Here is a 17,824-nt window from a genome sequence, read left to right on the forward strand (position 1 = left end):
CCAGGGTCACACAGAGAGGAGTACCAGCCATGTAATGCACAGTCCAGGGTTCCCAAGCAGGGCTGCCCCATGGCTTTCCCCAGGCTCATCCCCAAAGAGGCTCAGAAACTGGTCCACTCCACCTGCTAATCCTTGACTTGTCCATTTTTGATGCTCTGGATTGATTTCCTACTTTCTAAAGTAAGAACTTAACTTGGACATCACCATCTGCATGCACACAGCCTCCCCTCCCCAGGCCCTCAGTGAAGGAGCGGTGTGTGTTCAGCTGGAGTCAAGACAGACCTGCTGGCTGCCAGCTCTGTCCCAGAAAGTCAACTCCTCTGCAGTTTAGTTCTCTTCCCTCCTTCCTCTCTCCTAGAAAGCCTGTTTTTGCCTTTGTTTATTGACAGTGGCCTAATGGCTCATACAGTGAGTAAACTATTTTACAGAAGAAATAATTCCACAGATAGCTCACTTATTTATGATGATGTAAATACTGCCCACACCTGAGCTGTACTTTTACCATTTTAATCATTATGATGTGTACAGTAAAGTGGCATTAAGTACATGAACAAGTACCATTATCGATACCCAAGACTTTTTTATCGCCCCAGACAGAAATTCTGTACGCATTAATAACTTCTGCCTGTGGTAATCTCTATTCTACTCTCTAACTCTATGAATTTGCTTCTTCTTTCTTCATGTAAATGGAATTGTACAATATTTGTCTCTATATGACTGTCTTCTTTCACTTAGCAAAATATCTTCAAAGTTTATCCATGTCGTAGCATGTGTAAGTATTCCATTCATTTTAACAACTGAATAGTATCCCTCTGTGTACCTGTAACACATTTTGTTTATCCATTCATGTGCTGATAAACGATTGGGCTGTTTCCACCTTTGGCCGTTGTGACTATGTTGTCTGAATGTTGGGGCACAAGTATCTTTTTGCATCCCTGTTGAAGTTCCTTTGGATATTTACTTAGGCGTGGGATTACTGGGTCCATGTGGTAGTTTTATGTTTGTCTTTTTGAGGAACTGCCAGACTTTTCCACAGCTGTTGCTCTGTTATACATTTCTATGAGCAGTGCCTTCACATCCACTTTCTTCACATCGCTAACACTGCTTATTTTCCATTTTTAATAATAGCCATCCTAATGAGTGTGAAATGATATCTCATTGTAGTTTCAATTTGCATTTCCCTAATGACTAATGACGTTGAGCATCTCTTCATGTGCTTATTGACCACTTGAATGTTTTATTTGGAGAAGTGCTGATTCAAGCCTTTTGCCCAGTTTGTTGTTGTTGTTGTTGTTGTTGTTGTTGTTGTTGTTGTTGTTGTTTTTAGATGGAGTCTCGCTTTGTGGCCCAGGCTGGAGTGCAGTGGCGCGATCTCAGCTCACTGCAAGCTCCACCTCCCGGGTTCACGCCATTCTCCTGCCTTAGCCTCCTGAGTAGCTGGTACTACAGGCGCCCGCCACCATGCCCAGCTAATTTTTTTGTGTTTTTAGTAGAGATGGGGTATCACCATGTTAGCCAGGATGGTCTCGATCTCCTCACCTTGTGATCCACCTGCCTTGGCCTCCCAAAGTGCTGGGTTTACAGGCATGAGCCACCGCGCCCGGCCCCTTTTGCACAGTTTTGACTTGTGTTGTTTGGTTTTTTGTTGTTGAGTTTTAGCAGTGTAGTTTTTTTTGTTTTTGTTTTTGTTTTTGCTTTTGTGGTTTTGTTTTGAGATGGAGTCTTGTTCTATCTCCAGGCTGGAGTGCAGTGGCACGATCTCAGCTCACTGCAACCTCTGCCTCCCGAGTTCAACTGATTCTCCTGCCTCAGCCTCCTGAGTAGCTGGGACTACAGGTGCATGCCACCACGCCCAGCTAACTTTTGTATTTTTAAAAGTAGAGACGAGGTTTTGCCTTGTTGGCCAGGATGGTCTCAATCTCTTGACCTCATGATTCTCCCACCTCGGCCTCCCAAAGTGCTGGGATTACGTGCTCCTAAATTGCATGATAATGTATCCTAGTATTTGAGACCGTATTGCACCGATGCTTGATTGACTCTTTCAATATGAAAGCCAATGTCCTTCACATCATTAGTCAACCTTTGGAGTTCCTGAAATTATTCCATAATTTCGTATCTTTTGTCTCCTGTTTTCTGAACAATTATTCAATTACATCTTTCAACTTTTCTACTGATGTTTTTATTCTGGTTATAAAATAATTTCTAACAATTCTCATTTGTTCTACAAATGTCCTTTACAAAGAGTCCACCGTTTTGTTTCATAGATACACAATCCTCTCTTATATTTCTGGGGATCTCAACTGTTGCTGCTCTTGTTTTAAAATGCTGTTCTGTTTCCTGCATGTCTTCGTTGGCGCCAGGTGTTTGTCTTCTATTTGGTTTGAGTTTGCTTTACTGCTAGAGGCGGAGGTGGTGCTCCCATATCAGGTGACCCTTGGCCATTGGTTCACAAGTCAGACTGAGGCACTGACAGCTGCCTGGAAGTTCTGGGTAAGCAGATGGGCTCACTGATGGAGAAGCTTTGCTCCAGTGGGGTCAGGCAGGGACTTGGACAGTTTCCTGAGAGAATCTCCCGCTGTCAGTGCCTCTGGGTCTTTTCCTTTGGGTCTGTTTTCCAGATCAGAGACTTCTGATTTCCTGCCATTTTCAGGGTAGGAAGGAAGGTGTCTTTAAAAACCTGGTTGCTGCACTCCTTAGGTAGGGGCTGGGGTGAGTGAGGAGAGGGGAGACTGACCATCCAAGAGGAAGATTCTCACAGTCTCCCTGTTGCCAGGAAGGGCCACGTTGCTACCCTCAGCTGTGTCCAAGGAGACCCCACTCATGCCCGCGTGGGTGGAGGGACTGGCGCCTGCCTTGGAATGGGGATGTGCTGTGGTCACGCCCTCTTTATGTAAGTTTCCAACGAATCCTCTTTCAGAGCTTCCTGCCTCCTGCCCAGCCCCTGCTGTCAGAGATACTTGGTGCCTCCGGTCCTGGAGACTTCCTTGAGTTCTGTGACTCAAAACAACTTCCTTCCCCCGTGGGTATCAACAGTGAGAGATCTTCAGATGCGATCAGGCACTCCAGTCCTTCCATCTCCCACAATGTTGGAGACCTGTGTTCCCTGCTGTAGAAATCTCTGCCATTCCCTTTATCTCTGAAGACCGATGGACTTGACTGTCAGCTTAGCATGGTTTCAGGAGGGAAGGAAGATGAACCCCTGTGTTTAAGCTGCCGTGTTAAATGGGAGGCACCTGGTCTTTTTTCTTTTTCTTTTTTAAAGACTGGGTCTCGCTCTGTTATCCAAGCTGGAGTGCAGTGATGTGGTCATGGCTCACCTCAGCCTTGAACGCTCAGGCTCAAGCGATCCTCCAGCCTCAGCCTCCTGAATTGCTGGGATTATAGCACCTGGCCAATTTTAAAATCTTTCTGTAGCGACAGGATCTCACTATGTTGCCCAGGCTGGTCTTGAACTCCTGGCCTCAAGGAATTCTCCCACAACCTCCCAAAGTGCTAAGATTACAGGCATGAGCCACGGTGCCCAGCCACCTCTGGTCTTCCCTCAGTTTGCTTTCATTAAAAGACAAACGTAGGCCGGGCGCGGTGGCTCACGCTTGTAATCCCAGCACTTTGGGAGGCCGAGGCGGGTGGATCACGAGGTCAGGAGATCGAGACCACGGTGAAACCCCGTCTCTACTAAAAATACAAAAACTTAGCCGGGCGTAGTGGCGGGCGCCTGTAGTCCCAGCTACTCGGAGAGGCTGAGGCAGGAGAATGGCATGAACCCGGGAGGCGGAGCTTGCGGTGAGCCGAGATCGCGCCACTGCACTCCAGCCTGGGCGACAGAGCAAGACTCCGTCTCAAAAAAGAAAAAAAAAAAGACAAACGTGCCTTGCAAAATGCTTTTAAACATTTTTAAGAAGTTGTTGGGGGAAGCAAATGTCATGAAATCAGAAAAGGATGGAGAAGGTGATGCATGCACACAGTGGAAGACTCACAGTAATACAAAACCAGACACGCAGAGAATGCCCACGTGGATGAGTCTCAGGCACCACATGGAGGGACAAAACCAGACACGGAAGTTCCAGAAGGGGCAATATTAACCTATGGGGGTAACAACGGAACAGTAGCTGCCTCTAGGAGTGGGCATTGGGTGGGAGGGGACCCCAGGGAGTGTTCAGGGGTGAGGATATGTTCTACCTCTCAGTGTGGGCTGTAATGACACAGGTGCATAATACATCAAATGTCACCAAGCTGTATTCTTCAGCTTTTTGTGCACTTTACACACATCATTGCCGTTGTTTCATACTTTAGTAAAAAAGAAAACAAGAAGGAAATTGACATTTCTTGGTTCTTGCTGTGTGCTAGGCACTGACTTGGTCTGCTTTTAAAAAGTCATTCACGTTATGAGCACCTACTATGTCCTAAGCACTATCTAGGTTCTGAGGACTCAGCAATGAACAAAAAAAATTAGGCACAGTCCCTGCCAGATGGTGCTCACAGTTAGTGTAGGAGCCAGCATCAAATAACCACACGCATAGAAGGAAAGTGACCACAGCAACAGGTAAAGGGCAGTGCAAGTGTGTAGAAGAAGGACTGCATCCTAGTCTAGGGGGCGAGTCAGAAAGGCTTCCCTGGGAGATCAGGTTTAGACAGAGGTCTCAGGTTGAGAAGGAATAAGCAACTGAGGGGCAGGGGCTGGGGAGAAGGGCACGTCATGCGAGGGAACAGCATGTGCAAAGATCCTGTGGCAGGGAGAGGCGCAGCACGTTGAGGGCAAGGAGCAGGGCCCAGCAGGGCACTGCTGATGTGAGAGAGCAGAGGGCCTGAAAACAACCATGTGCAGATGGGGAAACTGAGGCTGGAGAGGGGAGGTGGCTGCCCTAGGCCTCCGGCCAGCACAGTGGGAGTTGGAAGCCAGCTTTCTCTGCTCTCTCTGCTCCTGAGACAGCGCTTATGTCTATGGGAAAGTGGACAGCAAAAGGCTGGGCTGCGACCACCTGCCAGCTGCCCTCACGCTTCTGGGTTCTCAGCTCCACAGGGCCTGTGGACAGGGCTGGCTATGAGATCCTGCCCTGAAGAGCAGTACTGGGATGCCCTGCTGGGCACCTGCATGTCCTGCAAAGCCATCTGCAACCATCCATCAGAACCAGCGCACCTGTGCAGCCTCCTGCAGTGAGTTCTGGGACCTGAGCCCAGGGGACAGTGTGATCACCCTGACGCCTGTCCCCAGAGCACCCTCTGGCAGGGGCGCATGCAGATGGTCCTGGCAGGAGACAGGTTTGACAAGTTGCTGAGGTGCCTGATGGGCCAGGCTCTTGTCATGAAATGAGTTTGCATCCTGAGGAAGCCTCTTCTTCACCAGAAACCAGACAGAGATCCAATTTCCCCTTTGCCTGAACCCCGTAGGAGTGCAGCAGACAGGGAGGGGGTCACCCAGGTGGCTGTTCCTGCTCGGCCGCCACTTTCCAGACCATTCCAGGCAGGGAGAGCTGCTGAGCCAACTCCATGGGCTGCCACATGGGGTCTGGACCCAGCCGCCCTCCTGTGCCAGACAGGCAGCCCTTGAGCTGTCGCAGGACCCTTTGTGTGGTGGTCAGCACCCTGCCGCCTGCCCTCGTGGTGGGTGCACTTCACAGGTGCTGCTCTGGGCCAGGCATAGTGGCCTCCCCAGCCTGGCCCAGGGGAGAGGGCATGAAGAATCCCTGACTGTGCCCTTTAGGGCCATGTGAGCTTAGATGTTCGCTGCAGGAGTCCCCCAGGCTCCTTGTCAGCTGAGTCATACGTGACCTGCTCAGTCCTCATGCCCAGTCCAAATCCCCAGGGGCCTGTGGCAGGTGTCCCCAAGGATCTCTGCCATCTCTGGTGATGTGAGTCCTCCCAGGTGGCCTCAGCCCTCCCAGGTGACATCCTGTGGTGACTCCGGCTCTTGCAGCAGGTGGGCTACCACAGGGACCTGAGCCACATCACCGCCATCCTCCTCCTGTATCTGCTAGAGGAAGATGCTTTCTGGGTGCTGGCTCAGCTGCTGGCCAGTGAGGGGCACTCCCTGCAAGGTAGGTCGACAGCTGTCCCCGGGGCCTTACACAGTCACGCCAGGGGATGGCCACTCTGGCCGGTGATCCCAACTTCCAGTCAAGGTGCTTTCCTTGTATCCCAGCTTGTTTGGAGCCTCCAGGATGTCCCTGCTGAGGTCCCACAGCAGCCTGGGTCTGGACATGGACCCTCAAACCTCAAGTCAGACACCTTTCATCCCTAACATCAGAGAGCATTGATACCTTTTCCTGGCCACCCTCTGTTGCCCGAAGCCAGCCCCGACTTTGTGCAGGCACCACTCACCTCCCTGAGTGTCCTCCTGCCTCCCAGCTGGCTGCGCTCCCAGCCATCCTCCCTTCCTATGGATGGGCGACGAAGCCAAGATGGCAATGTCTGCCCATCCCATGTCCCCCAGCCTGATCCCACATCCAGGAGATGGCCACACAGCCCCCAGCTCCCACCCCGGTCTCCCTGCTAGTACCTGCCTGCCTCAGCCCTACCTCATGGTGTCAAAGGCAGACTGCCCTCCTGGCACCTCAACCCAGGATGCCACCGGGCAGTGCCTCCAGCCAGGGCCGCCCTCCCCAGGGCTGAGGCCGTGTGATGGGGTCACCAGATGGGAGGGAGGGAGGCATTGGGGTCCGGGGTCCCCCATCTTCCCAGCTCTTGCAGCTGATGCCTCCACATCTTGGGCGTGGGCTCTGATCGGGTGATGGGTCAGCAGCTTCTCAGTGTTCTACAGCCCAAAGACTGCCCAGCTCCGGAGGCTCCTATCGTACCAGGAGCAGGTGCTGCATAAGTCCTTCCTGAAGATCATGAGACACCTGGTGAGTGAACGACACCCTGGGTCCCATGGGCCAGGGGAGACTCGAGCCCCTCGTGGGGCTGGCAAGAGGCCGAGTCCCAGCCATGGCCTGACCTGGGATGGGGATTCTCCATTGAGTTTGAAGTTGGGTTTCCTTTTCCTGCCCCAGAGGATCCAGAGACTCTGGCTAAGCAGGGCTAAGGGAAGTGTGTCCACCGGACGTCGTGCATGGACGTGTGGGAGACCCCTGGCCACCACCCAGGGTTCTGCCCCTTGAGGAAGGGTCTGCAGAGAGGCCTGAAAAGGAGGATTCCAGGGCAGCTCAGGAGGCCCTGAGTACCTCTGCCCCTCCCTGCAGGGCAAGGAAGGACTGTGCATTGAGGGTTTCATGCTGTGGTGGCTCCTCCGGTGTTTCATTGATGGGGTAAGGAGGCACAGGGAGACCCCAGCCCATGGACACAGTGCCCAGCCCCCCCAGCTCAGGGGTCCAGCTCCACCAGGAGGACTCGGCTCAACCCCAGCCCGTAGGAGGCACAGGCAGGTCCCTGCATGACACACAAAGCAGGCCCTGCTTGAGAGGGGGTATCCCATGGCAGAGGCCAGGGCTTAGGCCCAGCCTTATGAGCAGACTGGACCAGGACCCGACTTGGGAGGCCCCAAGGAAGCCCAAAGTCCTCAGGAAGCCCCTCCTTCGAGAAGCAACAGCGCTGCTGAGGTGGGTCCCCCATGAGGAGCTGCAGGACCTTGTCTGACCCTGCTTTATAGGGGGCTCTCATCCCATGGAAAGGGGTTCCCAGCACTCCAGGAGACTGAAACCCCAGGCGGCCCTGCTCAGGCCTCTGACCCCAGCCCAGAAAGGCAGGTCCTCCCACACTTCCTGTCCCCACAAAATCCTTCAGGCTCACCCTGCAACTGTGGGATGTGCTCATCTTGGAGGGCGAGGGGGTACTGTCGGCCATGGTGCATGCATCATTCAAAATACACAGGGGTAAGTCCTGTGTGCCCGAGGGTGCCTGGGGGAATTTGCAGGACAGACCCTGGCTGGCCTGAGGGAAGTGTCCTTACACTGTCCCTATGACTGTCTGCTCTGTCTTGAAGGGGGGGTGGTGGGCTGGGCAAGGCACGATGACACTGAGCCCACCCCCTACATGACCCAGATGAAAGTCAGGAGTGTGGTGAGCACTTCCCTGCCTGGCCTTCCCCAGCTGTGGCTGCCTGTGCACAGCTGGACCCCAGGGTGGCCAAGAAGGACCAGGCACCACCCAGTGGGAGGTGGGCCTGGTGGAAATGGGGTGCAGGCACAGATCCCCCCCAAGGGAATCCTCCTGGCCTGATACCCGCCCTGTCCCTAGAGCACCTCATGAAGCTTTCCTGGAGCACCATCTGGGAGTTTCAGGAGCGACTCTTTCAGAGCTGGGCCCCCGAGGACAACGTGGTCCTCAGGATCCTTCAAACCTCCATGAAGGAACTCACAAGGAAACACTGGGACCTGCCATCCCCAGGTGGGCTCCAGCACCAAGTCCCCTCCCGAGTCACCCTCTGGAGCAGTCAATGGTGGGGAGTGCCCTGGCCCCATCAGCCCTCCTACCTGGCCTTCCTCCTGCACCTCTTCTTCCTCCTCTAAGGAAGTAAAATGGGTCTGCCAGTCCTCAGGGCAGGCACTGAGCGCATGTGTGATGGACATGAGGTGCAGACAGGCAGGGGCTGTGGGCAGGACCCCCCAACTTCCCTCCCTCTCTTTCCACATTGTCCCCATCGCCCCACCAAAGGGCCCTGAAGGGCACTGGGGCAGTCAGATCCAGGTGTGGAAGCCCCCACCCTTGCCTCCAAGCAGCAGGATCCCTCATTCTTGAGTGCCCCTCCAAGACTGTCAAGACAACAAGCCAGGGGGACAAGAGAGAATTGGTGTCCTTGACCCAGAGAGGATTCGGGCAGAGGGCACAGGGGGAAGCCCTGACCCAGAGCCAGAACCAAGAGTTCAGCCGGGCATGGGATTTGTCCAGCCCTGGCATGGGGTGGACGGCCTGGAGGGCAGAGGGAAACCCGTGCCCATTCACTTCTCACCCACTGTGGAGACAAACCCCATGCGAGGTGGCAAGGGGGCTGGGTGACAGTGAAGGTCCCTTTCACCTGAGTTCTGAGTCAGGGCTGCTGAACAGCCCTGAGGTGAGGGCGTGAGGCAGGAAGCCCTGAGCCAGACTAAAGCCTGGGAGCCATTTCAGGACCGACCTGAGGTTCCCTGAAAGCTGCCCCACCCCAGGCTGCACACAGCCCTCACCCTGGGATCAGCAGCCTGCAGAGGTGTCCTCAGTGTCAGGCCAGGGGAACACACGGGGACCCCAAGGACTCCAGAGGCCCAGGCCTGTGAGACCCAGCCCTGGAGAGGCCCGATGGGCTCGGTGACCATGTCTGTTTTTCCCAGCAGAACTCAAGTGAGGGTCCTTGAGGGCGCCCCCTGGCATTGGGCCCCTATGTGAGGGGGACAGACTGTCCCTCCCCACCCCACCAGCTCAGCTCCAGGGACTCATGCCATCAGTCCCTCTGGGACAAAAGCCTTGTCCTCCCCCACCCTGGCCTGATGGAGCTGTCCCCAAGGCTGAGGCCGAGGCCCAGCAGCACAAGGAGGCTTCACCAGAACCCAGGGCAGCAAGCCGCTCTGTGAGGGGCCCAGAGGCTCAAGATGAGGCCAGCCTGTCGTCCAGTGAGGTCAGGCCTTGCACATGAAAATGCCTGTGCTGGAACTCTATGCCACAGCTCCCAACAGACCTGGATGTTGGGAGCCCATTCCCTAACTACAATTTTGAACAGGGCTACTGGGCCCGTCACTTCAACATCTTACCTGGGCAGCTCTGGAACCACAGGACTGGCCTGGCCCAGCAAGCCCACTGGGACCCTGACACCAGGCCCTATCTGGGCTTATGACAGAGAGGACACAGGTCGAGAGACACCCCAGCAGCAAGGTGGCACCTCCCTGCAACCCCCCTTGGTAGAAGAACTTGGAATGGAAGGAGCCCCCACGGCAAAGGTGGGCCACAGGCCTCCAGGTGACCACGCAGGGGACCAGGGCACTGCAAGCCCCGATGCTGTAAGGATTCACATCAGAGAACCTGGGCAAGCCAGGTCAGAGACACTGAGCACGTGCAGTGATGACCATGTGGAGGGCTGGCTCAAGGGAGTCAACAGCTGTGAACACTGCTGCCTCTTCCTGGCCTCATCGCTGCAGTGCAGACAGTCTGCACCCCAGAGCCTGGCCCAGCAGCACCCCGAGTGCCCTAGTCCACTATGCCAACATGGCACCCAGAGGCTTCGAGGCCCTGCCTGCTGCACCACCCGCCTCCTGGAGGCCTCATCCTGCAGCCTAGCCCCTGCCGCAGCCACAGCAGGCACCACTGCCAAGTGCCTTCCAGCCGGGCTTCCCAGAGGACAGAGGCACCCTGCAGTCATTGCCTCAGCAGCTCAGACTGTGAAGATAGTTTCATCCACATTCCCATATTCCCACCAAAGAGAATCCTTGCAGAGGTTGCTCTTGATTCTGAGGTGGGGCAAACAGCACACTACGTGGAGTCAGCTCCTTTCGCTGGCCACCATGATTGCTGGATGGGCCCACAAACAAAGCAGCCATCAGACAGGCATGGGAGGGAAGAGGCTCAGCATCCTGCTCGTTCCCTGACCAGGCCAACACCACTGCCGAATGCCCCATCTGCTGATGAGAGACTTGGTGTCGATCCCTGGACTGGCACCATTTCCCAGGAGGACCGGCTGGCTACCTGTGGGCAGGCTGCCCACACTGTGGAGAAGGCTGAGATTGGCCTTCACTGCAGGGAGCCCCTACCTGGACATAGACTCGCCAGCCCTGCCTGTTGCCGTCACAGGAGCCCACATGGCATTGCTTGTTACCAGGGTACTCCATTCACAGTGAGGGACATGCAGCGGTGGCCCTTGACTAGGGAACTAACTGTTCTCGCTACGTCACCCACCGCCTGGAAGCAACTGGACTTAACGATCGCTGTTATGCTGAAGTGGTGAGGTTGTCTTATGAGATGAATTTTATGCTCTCTACTGGAAGCCAGTGTATGATGATGACTCTCCCACAACCAGGTGTGGTTCTGAGTGAAGGTGTGAAAGTGGACGATGTTCAGTATTGCACCGAACGTCTCAGTCACAAAGTTTTCCTATGCGTGTCCTGGAGAAATGGGGCTTTGCTGGTTGGAAGGTCTTAGGACCCAGGAAGAGTGGAGCTTCCCCCAGGGGAACACAACAATGGTTCTATTTAATATGAGGAGACAGGACTAAGTCTGAAACCCCGGGGCATTCTCTGGTGTTCTTAAGTGTTTCCATGTAAAGGAAGTCAAGTAACTTGCCACAAAGTTTGCCACAGAAGCATCTGAAAAAGGAGAGGGCAGAACTATTCAGAACTCAGAGGCTTCAGAATCAAAGATGAGGCCGAGCAGAAGACTCCTGACCTGCTGAGGGCAGGGGAAGTATGTGGGGGCGGCTGGGAAAGGACGTTATAGAGGTCCGCCGTGGCCTCGTGACCTGTCACAGAACCGTGCACTTGAATTCCTGTGCACATCTTCTCTCCACTGACTATAGTATTTCTTGCATTTGCTACTCTCCACACAGGGAGCTTGCTACAAAATGCACATAACCACAGCCCAGGTCTTGCAATCCAAGCCTGGCAAGGATTCAGCATGTCAAGGGCTTCCGGTCTGAAGGTCCATGGTTGTCCTGAATCCTGGATGTCACCTTCCTGCCCAGAAAAGGAGGGACAAGGCTCAATCAGCAGCAGGCGACTCACAGAAAGGGACGAAACATTGCGTGGCCTTCCTGACATCCAGACAAGACTCTGGGCACAAAGCCAGGCTGCAGCTCTGGCCACTGACTCAGACCAGGGACGCCCCCATGCAGGCCGATGTGCCCTGGCTGCTCTTCTCCCTCCTGCCACCCTCTCTTCAGCTGCTTGTGTCAATAAAAGGAAAACCGGCCAGTTTTCGGAGAAAATGTAGCTTTATTATGACATAGGAGACTACAAAGCATTGGGGGGAGGGGAGGAGTGACACAGCTCCTCAAAGTGGGAGGGGAAAGGAAAGAGTAAACATCTTGGTAAATAAAGTCTCCAACCACAGCACAGTCATTGGAATTTTTTTTTTCTTAATTTTTATTTTCAAACTTACAGTAAACAAAACAATCACTTAAATTGTCAAAAGAAGAGCAATTTTACACAATGAAAAGCATACAAACCAAGCCAAAATAACAACAGCACTCAGGTCTATATGTTGCAGTGGTGGTGGCGCTGGAGGGAACGCCCAGGGAGGTTGCAGTGCTCACCAGGAAGCCCAGGTCCACGGAGAGAGCCCAGGTCCACGGAGAGAGCCCAGGTCCACAGAGGGCCCCGGGGCCAGAGGGAGGCCGCCCTCACTCCCAGCACATCCCCTGCCTCAAAGCACTCCCTTCAGGCATCTGAAGAGGGAAAGGCCATGTGTCTTCCTGGGAGGCACTGAAAGGCCAGCCAGCATCTCCGAAACGCAGGCCATTTTAACACTGCTGTGAATGTGTTGGGGTCACCGAGGGGGCCCCTTAGTGGTCAGATGCACTTTGTCACAATTTACACCTACATGGGGTGATTACTAGGCAATGGGAGGTTTCCTGAATTTCATAGCCAGATGGGGAGCTGAAAGGAGAGATTCCTGAACCCAACGCGCAAATATTTTGTTCTGACAAAGTAAATTCACAAGAGCACATCAAACACAAGACCTAATGCAAGGGGCAGTACCAGGGCCGCCACCGCCTCCTGTGAGCAGCTCTTCAGCAGCAGGCATTGGGTAACTGCTTAGAACGGCAATGCCACAGTGGAATAAGGGGGACTAACTTGGATACAAAAGTTTAGAATGCTGCCCACCAAGAATGCATGTGACTCCATCTCTCTTCCCAGTTCTAATGTTCTCAGAACAGCAGCCACCCCTGAATGCAAGGGGAGACAGGAAGGGGACTAGGGGTTGGCCGGCGGGAGGGGAGGAAGCGTCTGGCCAAACCTGTGCAGCTGCCAGAAAGGCCCAAGGCTCACACACTGCCTTCTGCTCTCCGCAAGACACCCCAGGAAACCAGGGCGTCCCAAAGTGGCAAGCCTTCAGGGAGGCACTGCCCAGCTCACAATCCTCTGGGCCAACTTGCAACTCTCCTTTCCATTAGATTTGTTCCTGATTAAAAGACCGCTCATAGGCCAGGCGCAGTGGCTCACGCCTATAATCCCAGCACTTTGGGACGCTGAGGTGGGTGGATCGCCTGAGGTCAGGAGTTTGAGACCATCCTGGCCAACATGCTGAAACCCCATCTCTACTAAAAATATAAAAATTAGCCCGGCATGGTGGCGCATGCCTGTAGTGCCAGCTACTTGGGAGGCTACTTGGGAGAACTGCTTGAACCCAGGAGGTGGAGGCTGCAGTGAGCCAAGACTGTGCCACTGCACTCCAGCCTGGGCAGTGAGAGCAAAACTCCATCTCAAAAAAAAAAAACAAAAACAAAGAGTGCTCATCCTCAAAAGAGATCTTCAAAGCACTGTCACCCCACACAGCAGAACTTGGTCACATGGGGCCATTTCTGAAAATCTTGGCCCATCTCTGTTTCTCTGATAATTCATTTTGTAAAACATGCTTCCATGTGAATTCTTTAAATGCAGAAAGACAACAGAAAATGAACTGAGCACGCGGGCAAGAGACCACATCCCTCAGGCTTCTGCCACACATGATGGTTCTGCGGGCTGTGATTGCCAAGTCCTGTGTTCTCATGTTTTCTACACTGAGCAGTGAGTAGCTACTCAGCTGCCATTGTCACTGCCCCCTCCCCAGCCAGCTAAGGAGCTGGGTCTGGTCCCCACCAGCTTCTCCATGGCCTGTGAGCTAAGAATAGGTTTCACGTTTTTAAATAGTTAAAAAAAAAAAAATCTTAAGTTTCTTGACACGGAACAATATATGTAATTCAGATTTCTGTGTCTAAAAGTTGTACTGGACACAGCCACACCTCTGTACTATTTATGGCAGAGACCATATAGCCCACAGAGCCAACAGTGTTTACTCCCTGGCTGTCTATAAAAACATCTGCCCACCGCTGAGACAGATGATCCTGTTCCTGCAGGACTGAAGAAGCCTCAGTTCAGATGCAGCTGGGGCTCCTGTGACAAGCACAGCCCGAGACACAGTTGCTTCATAAACTATATTTCAGTACTTTTCCTCCCCCTTGTCCCTAGTTTATAATTTCTCAGTGGACAAATGGACAAACCACCTGTTTGAATTTGAATACACAGATACATGCAAGATATCTTACAAGGAACAATGCACATCCTTCTACTTTCTCTTTCAGCTCTGCTGACAAGCTCAATCACGATGTCCTTTTACTGCCACCAAGCCCGAAAGTACACCAAACGTAAAGCAGAGGCAGACGAGACAAGATGCAGGCTCCACCAGAGGCCACTCCAGCTTCGCAACCAACACCCTTGGCTGCCAGGCAGCGGTAGCCAGGCAATGGGACAGAAGGCAGACAAAGAAATACGAGGGAGGGAACCCATCAGACACCGGCAGAGGCTGCATTTACTCCAGACTGAGATGACAGAGACACCGTATGAGCTGCAGCACGACTCTCCTCCGCTGCGCCCACTGCCAGCCACCGGCAGACACCAAGGCACCCAGAGGAGCCAGGCACACAGGGCCACAGGGCGGACAGCAACATAAATGGCACCGATTAAAAAGCAAGACTAAAGGAGAAGTTCCCTAAATTTCAGTATAAACTCAGTAATTCATTCACTTTACTACTTTACATTTATGAAATTCACCTTTGTGGAAAAAGGAGCGGGAGAGGGATAAGAAAATGCCTGTTTCTAGAAAACTGCAAAATGCTTCCACGTGCAGCTTGATGCTAAGTTACCTGCGGAACAGACACGCTTGAAAACGCGACGTAGTGTCCTTACTTCCAAAGCTAGGAGGCTGCTTCACAGCCGCTGAGAAAATGGAGGTGAAGAGTTTCATACTCCCCGTATTTTAACACTAAAACACCAACAGAAAGGCATCTGCAAGGCCCGCTGTCCCGCACACTACACCTCTGTGTCTTCAGCTTACTGCTTTAATGGACCCATAATCTTACAGCAGGTAGGGGCCTTTCCACACCGAGTGCTGGGGAATGCCAGGCGGCGGTCACTCTGTGCTGTGAGGCCCCCGTTGCACCCCCATATCATGAGGACACAAGAGAGTTCTGGTGACGGGTGTACGCTGCTCCTCCCACCCAGAGCACACCCCTCATCTCATCCATCTTCAAAGCAGCTCTGGAAGCCTCCCCATCCGTGTGGTCCATCCCGACCCAATGGGTCCCAGGTGCAGAGGGGCCACATCTGCATGGGAGGTGGTGTCACCAGGCCAGGGAGGCGGCGGGAGGCAGGGGGGCAGGGAGGATCACTTTGTGAGGCTTGCCAATGCGTTGCCTTCGTTTTTCTGACCAGCTGCAGATAAGGCTACTCATATTCCAGGAACTGTTTGTGATAGAACAGCAAGTACCTATGGAGGCAGAGAGGGAGGAGAGTCACCTCTAACTCCTAAGACAGGAGCCAGAACAACCCACCATACACGAGAGCCCACGTGCTCTGCGCTCTGCACAGGTCAGCCAGGCCTGAGTTCATGGGTTTGGCTTTTTAGTCCGCAAGGAGGAAAGAGTGCTTTGCTGGCTGGTGGCACTGGCCCTGCCCATCTCCGCAGCCTGACCACCATCCCCACCTGCCACGAGGTCACCCACTGCCTCACCCGACCTCCCACAGCCTCTCCCCCACTTGTGACAGCCCCACCCTTGTGCAGAGCCCACTGTTTTCAAGTGGGTCCAGTCCAGATCCACCTCATCGCCCTGAAGGCTGTCCTTTATCCCAGATTTTTCCAAATAAAACCTCTCAAGAGGGCTTCCGTGTTGCTCAGAATGTAAAGTGCAAAGCCCTCGGGGAGTTCATGGCAGCTGGGGTCCCCTTGACCCCTGGAGGGTCAACAGTTTTTTTTTTTTTGAGACGGAGTCTTGCTCTGTCGCCCAGGCTGGAGTGCAGTGGCGCGATCTCGGCTCACTGCAAGCTCCGCCTCCCGGGTTCACGCCATTCTCCTGCCTCAGCCTGAGTAGCTGGGACTACAGGTGCCCGCCACCACACCCAGCTAATTTTTTGTATTTTTAGTAGAGACGGGGTTTCAACGTGGTCTCGATCTCCTGACCTCGTGATCCACCCGCCTCGGCCTCCCAAAGTGCTGGGATTACAAGCGTGAGCCACCGCGCCCGGCCTGGTCAACAGGTTTCTATGCCATGAAGGAATGAAACTGGAAAGAAGAGAGGAGCTAATAAAGAACTGATGTGGGCCAGGCCCGGTGGCTCGCGCCTGTAATCCCAGCACCTTGGGAGGCCGAGGCAAAAGGATTGCCTGAAGTCAGCCTGGTCAACATGGTGAAAACTCATCTCTACTAAAATACAAAATTAGGCAGGCGTGGTGGCACGTGCCTGTAATCCCAGCTACTTGGGAGGGAGGCTGAGGCAGGAGAATGACTTGAACCCGGGAGGCAGAGGGTGCAGTGAGCTGAGATCATGCCATTGCAGTCCAGCCTGGCCAACAAGAGCGAAACTCCGTCTCAAAAAAAAAAAAAACAAAAAAGAACTGATGTGTTCAGTTCATGCGGTTAAAAAACAACTGCTCTGATGTTCTCTGTGCTAAGGAAATGCCTCCAGAGAGGGCCTTTGCTCAGGCACCTCTTCTCCCACCTGAGCGCCCATCGAGGCTGGCATCCTATCCAGAACAGGCCTCATTACTTCAGCAAATGAAGGTCAACACCTTCGAGTGGTTCTAGGCTCAGACATGGGCTGGTCTCAGCTATACCGGAGAGGAAGCACTGTGGCCACCGCAGGGCCTTCCTCCCGCCTCACAGGACGTACCCTTCGCTGTCCAGGACGTCCTTAATGCTGGCCTTGGTGATGATGGCATCATCACACTTGAACCACTGGTCTTTGTGCTGCCGGATAAAGCTGGTGTAGTGGCCACTCTCCAAGGTCCCTTGATGGTTAACAACAGCAAACAGGGAATACCTAGTGCAGGAGGAAAGGAGAGGGAAGGCGCAGGTGACTTGATGCCGTCACTTGAGGTCATCACCATCAGAAACCAGGCAGCCCAGGCAGGGAGCGGGAGGCCTGTGGGCCTGTCAACCCCCAGGGCCTCAGGCTGATGCACAGGAGGCTGCAGGAACTAAGGGAGCCTGGTCACCCGCCCTTGGCTCTAGCCTGGGTCCAGGCACTTCCTGGAACCACATCTAGTGGGTGGTGACTGCAGTCAGCAGTGGGGATCCTGAAACACCCCGGCCTTTCATACTTTCTACAACCCCAAGGCAAGAAGAATGGACACCGAGCTTTCCAGATGGAACCTCCCTCCTGCCAGAGGCCAGGAGTGGGGCTGGGCTCCTCCAACAGGAGGGAGCATTTCTGGTGCCACGTGGAGCGGCCTTTCCTACTGGAGCTGCGGGCAGCCAAGCAGGAAGCAGGTCAGTGGCGGGGGATCTGCTGGGCGCCCTACAAGGTAGAGAGGAGCCCACCCCCAGCTCTTGGCCAGAGGCCCCGGACACCCACACCGCTGAGCACCACTTACTTGTTGTCATTGTTGAGACTGTCTGTGGGCTGCTGGTACTGTCCGTTCATCCTGCTCTCTTTGCTGTAACAGACAACAGCAGGATTCAGCATCATCAAAATCATCAGGCCCAGAGACACAAGGCTCTCATGAAACCGACACTTATCCACGCTTGACCATGCAGACGCTGCACCGAGGTGCGCTTTATGCTTCAGGCAAAAATCCCCATGTTTCGTGAGGACACTGATGCTCGAGCTGTGGAGGCCCCTGCCTCAGAGCACACCTGGGTCCTGAGGCCACCTGGCGAGGCCCCTGGTTCTACCAAGGTGGGTCCTGAATAGGGCTGGTGATGGGAGCTGGATCTGGAGGAATGTGAGTTTGGT

The 17,824-nt window shown here is 53.9% G+C and overlaps 1 protein-coding gene and 1 long non-coding RNA gene across 2 annotated transcripts in view; one reads left to right on the forward strand and one right to left on the reverse strand.

Annotated features, from left to right (window-relative positions):
* The window catches only part of LOC115838287, a 29,904-nt gene extending 26,336 nt beyond the window's left edge, over positions 1–3,568 (forward strand). The window contains exon 3 of the long non-coding RNA XR_004033287.1: positions 2,918–3,568. This is a non-coding gene — a long non-coding RNA (uncharacterized LOC115838287). The remainder of the gene's footprint in view (positions 1–2,917) is intronic.
* An 8,240-nt stretch (positions 3,569–11,808) lies between these two features.
* Positions 11,809–17,824, reverse strand: part of USP22 (ubiquitin specific peptidase 22) — a 42,540-nt gene continuing 36,524 nt past the window's right edge. Inside the window, exons 11-13 of the mRNA XM_030827417.1 lie at positions 17,463–17,525; positions 16,760–16,909; positions 11,809–15,360 (exon numbers count right to left, since the gene is read on the reverse strand). Coding sequence (XP_030683277.1) covers positions 15,318–15,360; positions 16,760–16,909; positions 17,463–17,525 — 256 coding nt within the window. The 3' untranslated portion in view covers positions 11,809–15,317. The remainder of the gene's footprint in view (positions 15,361–16,759; positions 16,910–17,462; positions 17,526–17,824) is intronic.

This window comes from Nomascus leucogenys, chromosome 14, assembly GCF_006542625.1.
Source record: "Nomascus leucogenys isolate Asia chromosome 14, Asia_NLE_v1, whole genome shotgun sequence".
NCBI classification, from domain to species: domain Eukaryota; kingdom Metazoa; phylum Chordata; class Mammalia; order Primates; family Hylobatidae; genus Nomascus; species Nomascus leucogenys.